Source organism: Acartia tonsa, chromosome 7, assembly GCF_053477335.1.
Source record: "Acartia tonsa isolate MP-2025a chromosome 7, ASM5347733v1, whole genome shotgun sequence".
NCBI lineage: Eukaryota > Metazoa > Arthropoda > Copepoda > Calanoida > Acartiidae > Acartia > Acartia tonsa.
Window position 1 is genome coordinate 52,608,892 of NC_137266.1, and position 18,909 is coordinate 52,627,800.

Genomic DNA, 18,909 nt, shown 5'->3' on the forward strand with positions numbered 1-18,909 from the left:
CAAAGCCAGCTGGGATAGTGTCTTCATTATGTATCTAACAGTAACTCTATCAAGTTTCATAAGTCTATCACACCTACAGGTGAGCTGAATTCAGATTTAGTGGACCCAAATCGAGAATCTAGGGTAAACTATGGGCATATCTGCCTTGTTGAACATATGCGCAGTCAGCTCAGAGTACACGTCTAAATCGTCCAGACTTTCATGGGCAAAAAGGTCATTGCCTAAGCTTTGCCTATAGTGGGGTCAAACATCAAGATCGGTCAAGTAGGTTTTGCGCTATGGCCGTTTTAAAACGTCCAGTTTTATGTGCCGCACCCTGTATGTTGTGACTCATTCCCTCAAAATAAATAATGGGAAGGAACCTATTATCATCACATTTAACCTATCCTAATTCTGTAGAAAACTGTTAAAACTGTGTATCAATAAACTTGTAAATATAACCACAGTGTTACTTGGAATAGAAGCGAAGCTTCTCTACACTTGTAACTGAGTAACGGCCGTCCGTCGTATCTGATGGTTGCGCCTATTACGGTAGACTTTGAAAACGTTTACAGAATATTTGCAACAAATTTGTTTAAACTTACAAACTATGTTTGCTTCTGACACTGTACAAAAGTTATTTTTCGTTTGCCCTGCCTTCAGATTTAAGAGCTTCGCCTTTATTAATGTTGTCATTCTTATTTTTAAAAAAACCTTTCTATCTTTTTATCTATCTATCTACTTATCTATATATGTATGAAAACACCTATATTATGATAGACAAAATTATCCCTTCTGTAGGTTAAAACACTTCTATTTTTAAAACATTTTTTAAAACTTAAACAATTAGGTACCCAAAGTTTTATGCAAATAAAAATAAAAATTATTAAAGATTAAAACCAGTTTTGTTAGCCCCGAGTATTTTAATACTATGTGATAAATAACTATTCTAAAACCTTATCTGCAAACTTGCAAAAAGTTTAATTTGAAGGACAAAATAAGTTATAGAGAAGCTATAATTGAAAATTGCAGAAAATATAAATCAGAGCTTTTTAAAAATATATTATATTAAAATTACATGAAAATCAAATACAATATTATATAATCAAATAAAAATCATTAAAACTTAAAATAATCATTATAAAAACATCAATCAAACTAATATTAAGATAAGTACAATATAAGGGGAATTGAGTCTCCAAATTAAGTTACAATTTTGAAAATAGAAATAAATCTAATAAAGAATATGATATATGGGAATTTAGATAGAAAATAAAAAAAAGTAATTGAATATTAGTTTTTTAGAAGGGGGGGGGGGGGGAGGGATTTGGGTGGGTTGGTTTTGGTTAAAGAATGGACTACTTCTAAATATACATTTAATACAAAACTTTTTAGAAAATGATATAAAACAAAATTGATTTTGTTTCATATTATTTTCTAAATCTAATCTTAAATGGAAAATATGTTTTTGTAAATGTATTTATTATTTGATAATTATCAATTCATTTGAAAGCATTCATTTGTTCTAAAGATAAAATAAGTATTATTCCAGTATGGCTTTAACACCGATTAATATCCGCTGGATTAGAACCGAACTTTATATGAATATTGAAATTAAAATCATAAAATTATTACCAGTTTTGTTAGCCCTGAGGAGGGCCCAAACTTATAAAACTAGTTTTAATTTTATAAATTATCATTTTAATATCCGTAGAAAACTGTCTATAATAAATAACTATTTCTAAAATTAGATATTTTGAAAGAAAATATTTAAGTGCCAACAAGAGGCCTCTAGGGGCGAAGCCGCTAATAACCAATATAGGAATCATTTTTGCTAAGTTTAAAATTAGTAGAGCTATTCTAACATACCTAAAATAATGTCTATAGCTACTATACCTATTATCAACGTCAATCAATGAATCAATAAATCAAATAATAATCAATTTACAAATCATTTTTTGTTCCACTCAAGTTTGTCAGGATTAAATGTATATTTAGTGAGTAATCTCCATTCTTTATCCTGACCATGTACCCAAATCTGTTCATCATACTCAATATCCCCACTAGCAGCATATTTGTATAAACGATATTCCCTATCCTCCTCCCCATCATCTGAACTTTTGTCAAATTTACGTTGCCCGAAGCAACTGACTCCACTATTAAATATAGCTCTGAAACCTCCATCCTGGACTTTGTTATCTTCATATCTATGAATATCCTCTGCCTTTGTATCTGTTTCATATAATCTTGTGAACCCTGGTATTTCCTGTGTTTGATACACCTTCATATTCGTCTTATAGTTGTATGACCCACCATATTTCAAAGTGTCCCAGCATTCATCTTTAACAAAGTTCTCATTTGTTCTTGGTATGTCAGCAAAATCAGGGACATAACCTAGATTAATTTTGTTTCATTAGCTTTTCTATGATTTATTTATATTTATTAGTCAGTCACTTTAGTAAGTACTAGCGGCTACGCCCCCTAGAGGCCTCTAGGGGCACTTGAGGAGAGAGTCGAATTTAATAATTAAATTTCTTATTTTAGATTTTAAAGAAAAAGTAAAAAAAAATTTTTGGGGAGGCCCCCGTCATTTTTTATTTTAGTTATTAAAATTGAAAAAAAAAAAATTTTTGTGGGGGGATTTTTCATTATTGGGGGGGGTGGTGTCCCACCCCCAAGAAAATAGTTATAAACCTTCCCGGGACTTAAGAGAAGCTAGCCTGTAAAGGAGAACCCGATCGGTTCAGCGGTTAGCGAGATCCTTTGGTACAAACACACAGACAGACACACAAATACACAAACAGACAAAAAGACAAAAAAGACATCCTGTTACTTTAGTTTAAGGAGGGACTAATATTTAAATTGCTATTTTTAGAAGTGAAGCTTTTCTATAATTAGGGACAGTCCGTACGTCGATCTGAGAAAGATACTTTTTTTCGTTAATTTAGGCATGTTAAGATTTTCCTATCAATTTCAAACTTTGCATGGTGATTAATGTAGTAGATAGGTACAATTTAGAAAGCGTAGCAACTCTATAATCATTACAATAATGTCCGTACGTTCATTTTAAACATGTTGATTTTTTACTTTTTTAACAACAAATTTTTATGTGATCTAATTATCCGATTGTTCTGATTTTTGGTATACTGATTCCTGAGACAATAAAGTACAATATTATAAGCAAAGCAACTCTATAATCAAGTCCTAAATATGTAAGTCTGTCCATAAACATTTTCCTGTATCAAGAAGTTTTTCAGCAAATTTACTCATGATTTTGCTTTGACTCTTATTCATTTATATTCTGATTATTCAGTTCTGACACTATACAAGTGTTAATTTCCGTTTGTCCTACTGTTTTAGAGCTTCGCTTTTATGGATGTTGTCATCCTTGTTTTTTAAATGATAATTTCTTGTCAATGTGCACTATTTTCTTGCATTTTAAACCTGTAATATGGGACATATTTATGCTGATTTTTGAATCAATTGTCACTTTAAAAATATCAGTCAGTTTTTATTAGTCTGTCTGATTTATTGAGCTGCGTATCTATGGATGTTGTTATCCTATTTCATTATTTTATTTGTAAGTATTCAAGAAACACTAAAGGCATAATTTATTTTTCTGGTCATTTAGTGAATTTTCTTAGAGGTGTGGTAATTTATGTCTTCAGCAGATGAATAATTAAATAATTCCAATGTTATGGTCCAGCTGTTTATGAGATCTTGTTGAATTTAGATCATAACAGATATAGACAAAAATATGCTGATCTCCAGTTTTAATTTTTCTCTCTCAAAAAGCTGCGAAATTAACCACAAATCTCAGATGTTTTTGATAACAGGACGTTTTTTGTCAATTTGTATATATCCCACTGTGAGGAAGATGATTCCTATATCCATAATACAAAGTAGAATGATGTCTGTCTGTCTGTCTGTCTGTCCGTCTGTCCCTTAAGATCTCGGTAACCAGTGAACTGATCTGATTCTACTCTTCAGGATTTATACCTATTTGTCCTATGGTGGTTTTAAGCTATTTTCTTGGGGGGTGGGACACCCCCAACCCCCCCAAAAATGAAAATTTGCCCCCCCCCAAAAAAAAAACAAAACAAAAACTTCACATAAATTATTGGCGGCAGCACCAGAAATAGATTTTTTTACCTTAAATTTAAAATTTTTTAAAATTATCTCATTGGGCTTCGTCCCTAGAGGCTAGGGGCGAAGCCGCTAGTGACGTCATATAAAGGGAAAAGAAAAAGGGAAGGGGGGGGGGAAGAAAATCTCTTCAAAAGAGATGGGAGAAAAGGGAATCGTCTTCCTGACAGTGGGACAGATTGGGCTTCGTCATCTAAAGGTGATTAGAAAATGAATTTCTATATATACAAACTAGCGGCTACGCCCCCTAGAAGCCTCTAGGGAACTTAAGGTAAGAGGGGGAAAGTCATCCCATTTTAAATTTGAGTTTCAAAAGAGTAAAAAGATATTTTTGAGGGGGAGGGAGGGGAGTGAAGACACCCTCCCCAAAAATAGTTTAAAACCTCCCCAGGACCTATAGGAAGCTTCACTGTAAAGGAGAACCTTACCGGTTCAGCAGTTAGCAAGATCCTTTTGGACAGACAAAAAACGCTTACTACTTTATAAAATAGGATGTCTAATGATACTTACATAGATGAGCTCTCCATTCAGGCTTGGCAGTCAAAGCAGCTTCAAAAAATCCTATATCATTTATTTCTATAAGTTAAAAATCTGTAAAGAAAGCCCAAAGCAAATGTAGCTTAAAATTGAAATTAAACCTTAATTTAAAAAAATAATTTAATTTAATGAGTTTCAAGCAATACACATCAAAATAGTCCTATACAGTCTGAAACAGTAAATTGTAAATAGAAGCAATTTTGTCAAGATAAATAAAAAAAATCTGCCAAGAACAAGTACTTTTTAACACTAATTTATATTCTAACATTTAGGTACTCATCTTAAAAGCCTTAAACATGATCTAAAAAGGATTAATAATCCTAAGATGATTCTTACCTGAGAGTAATGAATTGCAAACATCAGTAAATTTCCTCACACACAACTCTGTGGCTTCTATTTCATCAAGGGCCTCTTCAACAGGATTAAAGCCAGGTAACCGCTCCAGAAATTTCTCAGGGACATGTGCCAGGTAGGTCAGCTTCAGGAGACAGTAGAGCGCTCTCACATAGATCAGGAACCTTAAAAAATTAAATTTGATACCATAGAATGATATTATTCTGAGTATTATCATTGTTTGGTATATAAAATATCCAACTTATTTTCCCAGTATTTTTATTGTACATATTTTATTCAAAAATAATCTATCTAATCTGTATTTCATGGAAATTTGAATTCACTATTCATACCTGTGAGCATGATAGAGTGGTACCAATGAGTTGTCACATTTCTTGCTGTAAACGTTTCTCAGGAACTTTTCTATCTGATATTCTCTGAAATCAGTAATTTTCTCCTCGAAGTCTGATAGACCACAATGAAACTTGGAAGCCCACGAAGGTAACTTAGATTGTGATAACAATCCATCTGCTTTGTCCAAAGTCCACTTTATGTTAGAGAAAGGCCATAGTTGTTGGACAAATCTCAGTGTTTTATTCAGAGCAGACTAAATAAAGAAAAATTATATTAGTTATAGTGTAAAATATTTCCCAGAATATAAACCAGAGCAGACTAAATGAGAAATATAATTATTGTCTTTATTATTTCTTAATACAAAATTATTTGTTGTTATCTATAATACAAAGAAGCTTGATGTCTGTACGTTACTTAAGATTGCAGACACCACTGAACCAATTGGATTCTGCTCTTCAGGGAACATAAATACTGGTCCTTTGGTGGATTTAAGCTATTTTTTTGGGGGGTGGGTCACCTACAACCCCCCCCCAAAAAACAAAAACAAAATTTTTTTTAGGCAATTAATTCAAAATTCTACTTTATTTTCTTTCTTAGATTACCTCTTAGGGAAAAAGCCCCTAGAGGTTAGGGGCAAAGCCACTAGTTAAAAATAAAAAAAATAACAAATAAATTACACCTGTGCATTGTCATGTTTTGTTTTTAAATCCTTGAATCTTGCAGCTGCATAAGCAGTAAAAGAATCTCTATCATCTTTCATAAAGTTTAAGAAACTCCGGGAATTCTGTTCTGATCCCTTAAAAAATATTCATATAATTCATTATATAAATGTTTGATAATGAATCTTTCTTGACAAACATCAATTGATTAAAAAAATATTTTTCTCTAGCTTTCAAATATATTATCTATAATTATTTACACCTAACGCTTAAGAAAAATAAGCCCTCAAAAATATCAAATATTTGTATAAATCTAAATAAATTTATAAATAAAGATATATACTATACTAAAGATGTTAATAATTGTACCTACTGCTGCTATATTTATACTAGAAAGAGTACCAGGTATGCCTTGGACCATAAACATTTAGGAGTTCAAGACAAAGGGGGAGGTCATTTTCTAGTAAATTCCGTAAAGGTGTGTAAAGGTGTGTGTGTTATAAGGCCTAAAAATAGTAGTAGAACGATAAGGTGCTCCCTATTGTTCTATTCAATAGGGAATACAAATATATAGAGCACCTTATCGTTCTACTACTATTTTTAGGCCTTATAACACACACACCTTTACGGAATTTACTAGAAAATGACCTCCCCCTTTATGCAATTAAAGGGTTGCTTGTCAGGTGGATATTACTTCACTTAATATCCTATAGTGGGCATTAAAGTATTACATTAGATAACAAGAATATTTACTTACCTTGTAATTATCTTTCAGCATTATTAACCCAAAATGCACAAAGCAACTATCTAGTACAAGTTTCGGGTTTGGTCCAGGAGTATTGTCCAGAAATCTGAGCATGCCTCCACTCTTTTCAATTTTCTGGGCCAATGCTGGTCTGAGGGCAATACACCAAAGCCTGGTCCTCTTATCTCTTCCATCAAGGCCAGGCAGTTCTATCTTAGCCACTGAAATAATTATACATGAATAAGATATACAACAAGCCTTAGTAAGCTTTGACAGCTACCAGCTGTTGAATCTGATCACACAGACTTCTCCTTAAAATCATAGAACTGGTTTTGTAAGCCAACAAAATATCTACAATAGTCCAGGTTTTTGGTATACATACATAGGAGATCAAAAGACCTAAAATTTTATTTAAATTTTAAATGTCATTCATGTATACACCAAAGATTCTTGACTCTTGTTTTTTTTATTGCCATATAAAACCAGTCATATTGGTGAGTATTGAAAACTAAACTGGTAACTTTTAAGTAATACCATGTAGATTTTTTTCTGTTTATTTTGCGGATTTTTCAACATAATTTCAAAAAACAGTCAGTAGTAGACTGGCAATTCAATTTTAAATTACTGTAACATTTTTTAGTGACAAAACAAAATATGATTAAGTGGGACACCACATATTTTTAATTGCAAAGCAAGATACCTTTCTTTAAGATGTCATCAGCATTAGACAAGCCAAGTGTTTGCATGCTCTTCTCTATCTCATGGTCAGTAAAGGTTAAGCCAGGATTAATGTTATGCTTCTTCATGCCAGGGTCATTTACATTCTTCTCCTTATTCTTCAAGCTAGGGTTAGTGATGTTCATCTTCAAGCCAGGATTAAAATAAAGATTTTTTGTGAATCCTCGTTCAACAAGTTCTATCATTTGTTTGTTTTCATCTTTGCTTAGACAGTTCATTACAATTCCCACGTCCCTGAGCAAAGTTTTTAGATTACAATTCCAAGCATTGTTCATGAATACTCTGACTAAAGATTGTATAAACCAACTTCCTCTTCTAGTTCTATACGACACATAGCCAGGTATTGCACTATACACTATATACATGTCCTGCCACATTGAATCATATTGAGCTGACGATGAATCTACCATGATCTTATTTGATATACCAACTTCTTCATCTTCACCTCTACATGCCTGGAAAGCAATAAACTTTGGCTTTCCTTTGAGTTCTATACAGGTAAACTTTCTTAATATTTTTTCAGTTTCCAACGGCTTTCCATCAGAACATATTATTGAGCTCTTGTTCCCATGTGACATGATAAACACCATGAGCATATCTGTTGTTTGCATCAATGGATTTTTTCTTAAGGAATCTAGTTTATCTAAAGTTTCTTGTTTAGTGCGATCAATGTAGGTGATAACTTCAAATTCTAATTGCTTGCACAGTTCTTCTAGATTTTTGACATCTTCCCTACTACCCTCCCTGCGTTCATGGTTTGGGATTATGTCATAATTAAAAATTACTGCAAGTCCTCTTGGTGAAGTTTTCATGGGATAATTATCCCATTTTGCTTCACAGTAGGTCTCAGTTGCCGGCCTTACTCTGATATCTAGTTGCTCTTTGGGACCATCATTAAGTATTTGTTTAATCTGTTCTGCAATATCAGAAAGGCTGTCTGTATTTGTAGATTGACTGTAAGCCATAGTTCTAGTTTGTTTCCTAAAAAAACAGAAAGAAATTATTTACCCAAATTTCCTATAGGTGTATTTTCACCCTAAGCCATATTATCTTTAACGCAATTTTCATACTCTTCAACTTTAATATTATTTAGGGATTTTGTATGTATTTATTTCTGTTGGGTATAGGCCTCCCCAATGCAGGGACTTAAATATCTTTCATTAATTAGGTACAGTGTGTTTTTAACATAAATAGAAATACACTGCCATAACTACTGAAAGACTGCCACAAGTAGACCCTATTATAACACATATATTAGAAGCTTTCAGCTTCATTAACAAAAAAGTGATATAGTAAAAAAGTATGCATAATAGAAATTTCATAATTATAAGCTTATTTTGGACATATAGTTAAAATGCTAGGAACTAATTACATTTTCACAATAAACTACACCTTTTCATAGTTAAAATATCTCAAATAAAACTCCAATTAAATATACTATGGAAAAATAGGATTTTGAGGTATAAATTGTGAAAAAAAATGAAAATTTTTGTCAATATAAAATATATCAAGTCAATGATGAATAAGATTTAGTAGGTATATTCTCTGAAGAGTAGAATCCAATTGGTTCAGTGATTACCGAGATCTTAAGGGACAGAGTGACATACATTATTCTACTTTTTATTATAAATGAAAATACCTGGCTTGTTTTGTGAGAAGAATTCAACATCTAATTAACACTTCCTATACATTTTTGAATATCTGAAATTTATATATCATTAGGTCTTCATTTGAATAAAACAGAGCTTTTTTTGTATAAATTCATAGAAAACAAGGATATCACTACCCAAGCAAGCAAAGCACAAAGACTAACTTCTACCTGAAGAGACTAGTTTGTCTCTCCTATCTATCTTAAAAATCTTATAATTAATATAATGTTATTTGCTGCTGTTTTTTTTGAAGATACACCCTACCAAAGAGTATCCAGTTTACAACTAATTTGGTCCGTCAGTCTGTCGTCCATGCTATAAAAACATTTATCAAATCACAATAATCAGTGCACATTGGGGCAAATATTGATAAAAAATTATACAATTTTTTACATGCAGTTTTGGGTCTTCAATAGAGCTAATTCATCCACATATTGTTAAAAGCGAAGGTTTATTTAATTAGGGTCGATTAGTCCTTACGTCCGTAACGGTTAGCTCTTTTTGTTAATTTAAACAGGTTAGAATTGTCCTATTGAATTCAAACTTTCCATTTAAATCAAGCTGCTTTTTTTTGACAACAAAATTTTGTATGTTAAACTTATCCCATTCATCTGATTTTTTTAATACTGATTCCCATAACAACAAGGTACAATGTTATAGCAAAGCATCTCTATAATCAAGTCCTAAAAACCTCAGTATGTCCCTAAACAGTACTATGTATTTAATCAAATTTACTTACAATTTTTTAAAGCATATTACATTTATGTTCTGCTTATTCACTTCTAACATTCTACAAGTGTTAATGTTTGTTTGTCCTTCCATTTCAGAGCTTTGCTTTTATGGATGTTGTCATCCTTGTTAATTTGAAGCAATTAAAAAAAACTCAAAAAGGAAGAAGAAACACAAGCACTGTAAAATAAATCACGGAGCAAGGGGACAATGGGCTTTCTATTACACTAGTTCCCAAAGTTTTATTATTACGTTTTCTTATAATTGGCTCAATAACTTTGGGGACTTTAATTAAATTTTGTTTGCCATAAAGGCTGATGATAATATTTGAATGTGTTTACCTAAACTATAAAAGTATGGAAATTTTTTTTTTAATTTAAGAAAGATAAGAACAAGTATAACAACATTCATAAGTAGCAAAGACCAAAATCTATAGACATCAGGGATACAGGGTTGGGACAATGGGCAAATAATTCAGTTTAAGACTTTTCACAGAAAAGGCCATGAAATCCAGATTTATCCAGAAAAATTGAGGAAAATGGTAAAGTGTTAATGGTTTTCTAATTTGGAAAACTCGAAATTGAGAAAAAGTATAGTCCTTTCGTGACAACGCCCTCTTATTCATCATATTTTCATAGTAGCTTTTGATAGGTTAGGTTAGTGCCCTAGAAATAGGAGAAAAGCTACTGTAAAAATATGACACTTAAGAGAGGCGATATCACGAAAGGTATTATTTCTAAAAAGCTCAAAACAATCCCAAGGATCAAATTTGAAAAAAAAATTAGCCCAAATCCATCACTGAATTTATATAAAGCTTACCTAAAGTAGAGAACCCAATCAGTTTATTGGTTATTGAGACTTTAATTATCAGACAAGAATCCAAGCAGAGCAGGTTATTACGTCTGTCAAAAATTTCCTATTTTCTTAGAAGTTATGCGTGTGAAGACATGTGTAAAAATTTGTTGCTTTTGAGCTAGAGTGGGCAAAGGCGAAAGACACATGTGGCAGGCCGAACTGGTGTTTATAGAGAAGCTTTGCCCCTATACCCAAACACCAGCGGGCTAAAATATATACAACTTTATTGAAGAAAGGTAAACACAATACTAAGTAATATTATGAACAAACAATTTAGATTAGGTTACTATGGATAAAAATAGATATTTCCCTCAACCTAGAGTTGGGGAAATCAAGGAGGGTTTAAAGACTCTTAAGAATAATAAAGCTGCTGGTCCTGATAATATTCCTGCTGAAGGATACCTCAAATCGCTGAATCAATATATGGTTAACATTTACAGTAAAGCTTCTTATAGGTATATGGAAGGTTTATAACCAATTTGGGAGAGGGTACCACCTCCCTCCCTACAGAATTTTAACTAATTTTTGATATACTAATTATACACGTAAACCCCGCGCGTTATAGACAAATGGACAGACAAAGTGAATTTTCGGCAATTTCAAATGGAATTAATTGGCTTTATAGCAGCTTCTGATTATAATAATTATTTTTGGTCAGCTGAATAGGAGTTGCCAATTGTGTACACAGTTTCCTCGATGCACTAAATTTGAATTTCCGAATGTGTACACAGTTTCCTTGGTGTTTCCTCATCCTATCTCAATATTTAAACTTTAAAAAAATCTAAATTTAAATGTATAAACGATTTATGGGATGTTCCAAGTTGAGGAGTGAGAATTTACCCCATCTGGCAAAATAAACCCCACCCGTTCCCTATCTGGCAAAATACCCCCCCCCCCCCTCCGGGGCATCATGTATTTTTGATCCCATCTTAAAATCTGATTCTTCAATTTTCAGATTCATTAAGAGAGGCCATTTTTAGTATATAAGGTACCAAAATTGATGGAGGGGGGATTTACAGATATAAGCAATTAAATATAGTAAAATATATTTCTGGATATTCAAAACATGACTAGGTGTTGAAATCACACATAGGGTAGCAAACAATGCTATGATATCAAAATTGAAGTAAGGGGTTAAACCTTACACATGGAGGTCCAAAAATTAAAATGGGGTCATTTTTTAATGATGGGGTAGCTTCAAGTGCTTATATCTGGAGAACCGTAAGAGATAGAGGCCTAGTTGCTTGGCTGTGGTAACTCAGATTTACATAAGAAAGCCATTTATGCTCATGGAGTACCAAAATTTGATATGGGGTATTTTTTTCATGATGGGATAGGTTCAAGTGCTTATATCTTGAGAACCGTAAGAAATAGAGGCCTAGTTGCTTGACTAAGGTTACTTAGATTTACAGAAGGAAGCCATTTATGCACATGGAGTACCAAAATTTGATATTGGGTACTTTTTTCATGATGGGGTTAGGTTCAATTGCTTATATTTGGAGAACCGTAAGAAATAGAGGACTAGTTAACTCAGATTTCCACAAGGAATCCATAAATGCACATGGGGGTACAAATATTAATATGAGGGTAATTTTCCCATGATGGTGGGTAAAAATTTAATATATGGGCCAATTTTTATGATGAGGGGCGTTAGGTTAGGTCAGGTCACTTAAGGTTAGGTAATATTACCTAACCCCTGTGGGAGGCCCTAACCCTGCAGGGCTGTTCAATATTACTTAATCCCTGCAGTGGAGAAATTAGGTTAGGTTAGGTAAAATTGAGTAGCCCCAAGATGCCACTTAATATTACCTAACCCCTGCAGGGGGGCCCTGACCCTGTGAGGCTACCCTATTACCTAACCCCTGCAGGGGGCCCTACCTGCAGGGCTACTCATATTACCTAACGCTTGTGGGGGGCCCTAACTCTGCAGGGCTACTCAATATTACCTAATCCATGCAGGGGAAGAATTAGATTAGGTTATGTAAAATTGAGTACGCCGGAGGGTTTTGGTCCCTGTGGGGCTACTCTATTACCTAACCCCTGCAGGGGGCCCTAACCCTGTAGGGCTACTCTATTACCTTTACCCCTGCAGGGGGCCCTAACCCTGTGGGGCTACTCTATTACCTAACCTCTGCAGGGGGCCCTAACCCTGCAGGGCTTCTCAATATTATCTAACCCCTGCGGGGGGGGGGCTCTTACCCTGTGGGGCTACTCAATATTACCTAATTCATGCCATGGGCCCTAACCCTGTGTGGCTATATTACCTATTAAAAAAGGCTATCCAATATTAACTCTCACAAGATTGTTTAGTCCTTTGACACTGTACATAATTATTGTCTGATTGACCTGTCCTTAATTTTTATTCATATTCAATTTTATTGTTTGTATATGAATATTTAATACCTGTATTATAATACTGTTATTATTATTATTTGTTATGTGTGTCATAAAAAAATATCTAATCTAATCTAATCTAATCAATATTACCTATCCCCTGCGAGGGGCCCTAACCCTGCAGGGTTACTCAATTTTACCTAATCCCTGCAGGCTGCGCTAACCCTGTTGGGCTACTCATATTACATAACCCTAGCGGGGGCCCAAACTCTGCAGGGCTAATCATATTACCTAACTTCTGTGGGGCACTCTAACCCTAGAGGGCTCAATATTACCTACCCTAACTTACCCATCTTAACCTAACCTAACCTAACCCATCTTAACCTAACTTAACCCCTGCAGGGCTACTTGATATTACCTAACCTAACATGACCTGACCTGACCTTACCTAAATTAATGTCCCCCCCCCCTCATAAAAAAATTGGCCCCTATATTCAATTTTTACCTACCATCATGGAAAAATGACCCCCACATTAAATTTTATACCCCCATGTGCATATTTGGCTTTCTTGTGGAAATCTGAGTTACCACAGTCAAATAACTACCCTCTATCTCTTATCAGATGTAAGCACTTGAACCTACACCCATTTTTTTTTTAAATGACCCCATATTAAATTTTGTACCCACATGAGCATATCTGGCTTCTTTATGAAAATCTGAGTTTCCACAGTCAAGCAACTAGGCCTCTATCTCTTATGGTTCTTCAGATATAAGCACTTGAACCTACCCCCGTCATGAAAAAAAATACCTCATATCAAATTTTGGTACCCTATGTGCATATATGGCTTCCTTATGTAAATCTGAGTTACCACAGTCAGGCAACTAGGCCTCTATCTCTTACGGTTCTCCAGAAGTAAGCATTTGAAGCTACCCCATTCATGAAAAAAAATCACCCCATATGTAATATTTTACACTATCACAAAAAATGGCCCCCATATGTAATATTTTACCCTATCACAAAAAATGCCCCCCATATGTAATATTTTACAAAAAAATGCCCCCGATATCAATTTTTGTACCCCTATAACTCATAGTTTATTACAGCTAAGCTTTGTTTTATACATTGAAAACTAAAGGGACCAAAATTTAAGATGGGGTACAAAATTACATGATGCCCTGGGGGCTTTATTTTGCCAGATTTTGAGTTGGGGGGGGGGGGGGAGGGTTATTTTTCACATGGGGTAGAATCTCCTCAACTGGGATGGTGCCACGATTTATACATTAGGTATACATTCCAAATTTAAATTTTTTTAAAATTAAGATTTTGATTTTTTAGGGGAAGTTTGAAGCTTTTTTTAGCTAGTAGTAAATATTGAGTTAGGATGAGGAAACACCAAGGAAACTGTGTACACAATCGGCAACTCAAATTCAACTGACCTTATTTTTACATTATATATTTATTTAAAGTAAGAAATAATAAACAAACAAAGATAAAAGGCCAATCAAAAAGACACGTAAAAAATAGTGTTCACTTTTAAGGTCAATAAATTTTACAAAGTACAAGGATAATAACATTCATAAACGGACTTTCTAGTAATGATTATAGAGTTGCTACGCTCTCTAAATCGTAATTTACTACTACAGGAATCATCATGTAAAGTTTGAAATCGATAGAACAATTTTAACATGATTAAATAAACGGAAAAAGCTATCCGTTACTAAAACATTAACGTGCGGACTTTATGGTAACAATTATCGAGTAGGATAGCTTTCTTAATCATACCCATGGGTTACTGGAATAAAAATGCAAAGTTTGAAAACGATTGAACAATTCTAATTTGCCTAATTAAGTAATGATAAGAGACAACTGTTACGTATGGAGAGACTATAATTGTAGGAAAGATTAGCTTTTAAAAAAATTCATTAAAGATATCAGTGATTGACGTCAACAAAGGCGAAGGTTACATTAAACAAGAAAACATCCATGAAAGCGGAGCTCTAAAATCAGAAAAAATGTTGACAAGATGTAAGAAAATAAGCATGTTTTAAATGGAAGTACGGACTTTCAGGTAACCATAATAGAGTTGCTACTGTTTCTAAATTATATCTAATTTTATAGAAATCATCATACAAAGTTTGAAATCGATAGGACAATTCTAACATGGGTAAAGAAAAGAGCTAACACTTCCGGACGAACAACCCTAATTATAGGAAAGCTTCGCTTTTAAAAATGTCAATAAAGAATAAAAGTTTATCTTAACAAACAAGCTTGATCTTAATAAAGCAAACATTTTCAGGGTCGTAGCTATTCTCTACAACTAGGCTATGTCCAACAGGTTTATTTATTGGTTGAAAGATTTACATTTTACTACATCCCCATTGTTTATAAAACAAAATCCCCTCTTCTGTGGATTATTGTTTTATTATCAAATATTTTAAAAAAAAGTTTGGAAACTACATGTTTGATACCAGCCAATCAAAAATTCAATACAAGTACCAAAAACGAACGATTAACAAAACTAGTTGACATTAGTTTTGGGTACCAGAATAAAATCCATTATACATAATTAAGTCTAAAAAATTATAGGTAAAGTTGTTGCAAAAATGCTAAATACATGATACTGATTAAGGACATACTTACATTTTTAGGGCTTGATTATAGAGATGCTTCGTTTATATAATTGTACCCTGTTGTAATTGATTGACTATATGAATAACCATGCAAAATTTGGAATCGATAGAATCGAATTTATGGACAGTTTTCCACGAATATTCAAATATAAATCATAAAATTAATACCAGTTTTTAAGCCTGAACCTTCGACCCCTCAGGGCTAACAAAGCTGGTTTTAATCTTATATTTTTTTATTTAATATCCGTTAAAGCTGTCTATAAATTCGATTCTATCGATTCCAAATTTTGCATGGTGATTCATATAGTCATTAGGTACGATTTAGAAAGCGTAGCAACTCTATAATAGTTACTAGAATGTCCGTACGTTCATTTTAGACATGAATCTCTATTTTTTTTATTTTCGTTTTAAAAGAAAAAATAAAAAAATAAATAACCCCCCCCCCACTAAAAAATAATTGGTTGGATTACCCTTCCCAAAAATAGTTCAAAGGAACCATGAGAAGCTTCATTATAAAGGAGAACCTTATCGGTTCAGTGGTTAGCAAGCTCATTTGAAACAAACAAACAGAGATCTTATTACTTTTTTATAAGAATTTGTCTTTTAAGTATGAATCAACTCTACTAACTCAAGAAAAAGGTTTAAGAAAAACATAAAATTTCAAATGATATCTTATATTATTTTTACAGAACTTGAAACGATTGTAAGATTAAATTAAAACTTTGATTTAGATGAAATTAAAACTTTTTTTACATTATAAAACAACATTTTTTTCGGGTGGGGGGGGGGGGGGATTTATTTATAACTCTTGTAATCAGGGTATAAAAGACCAATTAAAACAAAGTGGGAGGGACGTTGGACCACAAATTATACTGATACCCAAAGTTTTGGGATCTCAATATCTTATTGGTTGAATCAAAAACGTTTATTACTTTTTTTGAGGGATAACTTTGTTTATTGTCATCGGGAATGTACATATATCAATTTATCCTTCATTGTCTTTTCCCTTAAGTAACCTTTTTAGGAACTTGCTAACTGCTGACTAATTGGTTTTATAACCACGTATATCTTTATTTGTTGGCTTAAAAACTTTGGGGGATTTTATTTAATTTTATTTAATTTTTATAAAATTTTTGTCCATTGTCTCACACCTTAAGATCCTTAACTATTAGGGGCATTGGACTGTAAATCGTAATAAAACACGTGCTCTCATCCGTAGGCTTCAAAAATGGATACCTTTTATAAAATTCAAACCAATAATTTAAGATTATATTTTTGTGATTATCATTTAGGATGTACATCGATTTATCGTCCATTGTCTTATCCTCTGGTAAGCCGAGCGTTCTCGGCCCACGGGGTAACGAGTTCGGATTCAACGAGCCCTAGCCTTTAAGTATTCTACCAAACAAACAAGCAGGATTCAATCATACAGAAATTATATATTTAAACTGAATAATATTTACAAGTTATGTTTACTATATATATACAACAGATTATAACAATGGTTAGGTTTGAAGGGGGTGTGGGGCGCTAGGGCTTAACTCCCGACGGCAGACAGGCTGTGGGGGCAGCGGTGGTAAAAGGGGAGGCAACGCCTCCCGGTTATATAAGCGCGTGAGGCACTCGTGATAGTTGCATGTTTGAGTCCCCTCCCCACATTTAGGCAGGCTAGTTTGACCGCTGGGTGCGGGGTCAACAGCGGTCATGAGATAGATGGTGATATAATCAGATTAGTGCAGGGGGTTTGTTATCATAAGTCACAGCGAAGCAACTCTGTAAACGGCCTGTCCGTCTGGGTGTCGTATTACCACAATCCCTTAAGATCCGTATTAAAGCCAAACTAAAGTAATATCTTAATCATATATAGTACCATATTTACTCACAATGTAAATATTTTTATCATTTATGTTAATGGATATATAATTTCTTGGATGTTGCACCATATTTTCCCCTACTCTAATAAAATAGTCCTTCAAGCTGGCTAATATAACTATACCCCCCTTCCACCCCTTCCCCTTCTCCTATTAGAAGAAAGAACTGACCAATACATGAGGACTAAAGTAGCAACCAAAATTGATGATAAAATTTCCCCTGCCATAACATCCATGTATATTATATCCATTTATATATTTCAGTTGGCCACAGAAACGTGATTAAAAAATCTTAAGTCCAATCTTTATTATTGGATTACTATTTTCATTTGCGTTTCCGTGGGCAATATAAAACCATGGTTCTAACTTCACTTATTTTATCCTTATAATAAAGTAAAAGGATGTGTGTTTGTCTGTCTGTCTGTTTGTTTATACCGAAGGATCTCGCTAACCGCTGAACTGATAGGGTTCTCCTTTACAGGGTTGCTTCTCATAGGTCCCAACAAGGTTTATAACTAGTTTGGGGGAGGGTACCACCAACCTCCCAAGAGTAATCACAAAAAAAATCGATTTTTTTTACGAAGAGACTTGAACGAACTCAACATTGAAAAATTACGTATTATTTTTTTAATAACCCAAACATTTAAAGTGCTACTAGAGGCCTCTATGGGCGTAGCCGCTAGTTTTATTTAAAGGAACAAAAGTATTTCTTAATTAAACCTATTTACCATTGACAGAAATGAAGAAAAAAAGATAAATTTCTGTCAATGGGTTAAATTAAGTAATACTTTTTTTCCCTTTAAAAACACAAATCTATAATTTTTGTGCTTAAATAATCTTTACATTAAAGATTATTGAAATATTATAAATAATAAATGAAATATATTTTAAATCATTTTTCTTTTTAAAAGCGAAGCTTTCCTATAATAAGCGTAGATTCATCCGTCCGTACAAAACAAACAGAGCTCTTGTCGTTAATTTAGGCATGTTAGAATTTTCCTGTCGATTTCAAACTTATCATGGTGATTACTGCAATACTTAGGTACAATTTTAAGAGAAAAGCAACTCTATAATCGTTACTAAAAAGTCTGTACGTCCATTTAGGACTTGTTGATTTTTTATATAACATAATTATTCTATTCATCTCAATGGTAGAATAATGATTCCTTTGGACAACAAGGTACAATGTTTAAAGCCCAATAATGATAAACAAAGTTACCCCTGAAGATTATTGTTCGTTAAAAAGTTTGGACACCTCTATTTGGTAGTAACTAATCAAAATTTTAAAAAGTATCTATGCCGACGAATGGTGTTAAAACTCTGGGTACAAGTGTAATTTACAGTCTAAT

General features: G+C 33.3%; 1 protein-coding gene across 4 annotated transcripts in view; it reads right to left on the bottom strand.

Moving 5' to 3' along the window:
• Positions 1-1,026: 1,026 nt before the first annotated feature.
• The window catches only part of LOC145323986 (uncharacterized), a 73,817-nt gene continuing 55,934 nt past the window's right edge, over positions 1,027-18,909 (bottom strand). The window contains exons 1-8 of one of the 4 annotated variants that reach the window (XM_080166619.1): positions 9,131-9,194; positions 7,454-8,472; positions 6,766-6,974; positions 6,029-6,145; positions 5,349-5,602; positions 4,999-5,180; positions 4,636-4,686; positions 1,027-2,373 (exon numbers count right to left, since the gene is read on the bottom strand). In XM_080166619.1, the coding sequence (XP_080022745.1) occupies positions 1,931-2,373; positions 4,636-4,686; positions 4,999-5,180; positions 5,349-5,602; positions 6,029-6,145; positions 6,766-6,974; positions 7,454-8,456 (2,259 nt within the window). In that variant the 5' untranslated portion in view covers positions 8,457-8,472; positions 9,131-9,194 and the 3' untranslated portion in view covers positions 1,027-1,930. Of the gene's footprint in view, positions 2,374-4,635; positions 4,687-4,998; positions 5,181-5,348; positions 5,603-6,028; positions 6,146-6,765; positions 6,975-7,453; positions 8,473-9,130; positions 9,195-18,909 lie in introns of those variants that run through there. The other 3 variants (XM_080166620.1, XM_080166621.1, XM_080166622.1) reach the window with 3 other exon arrangements.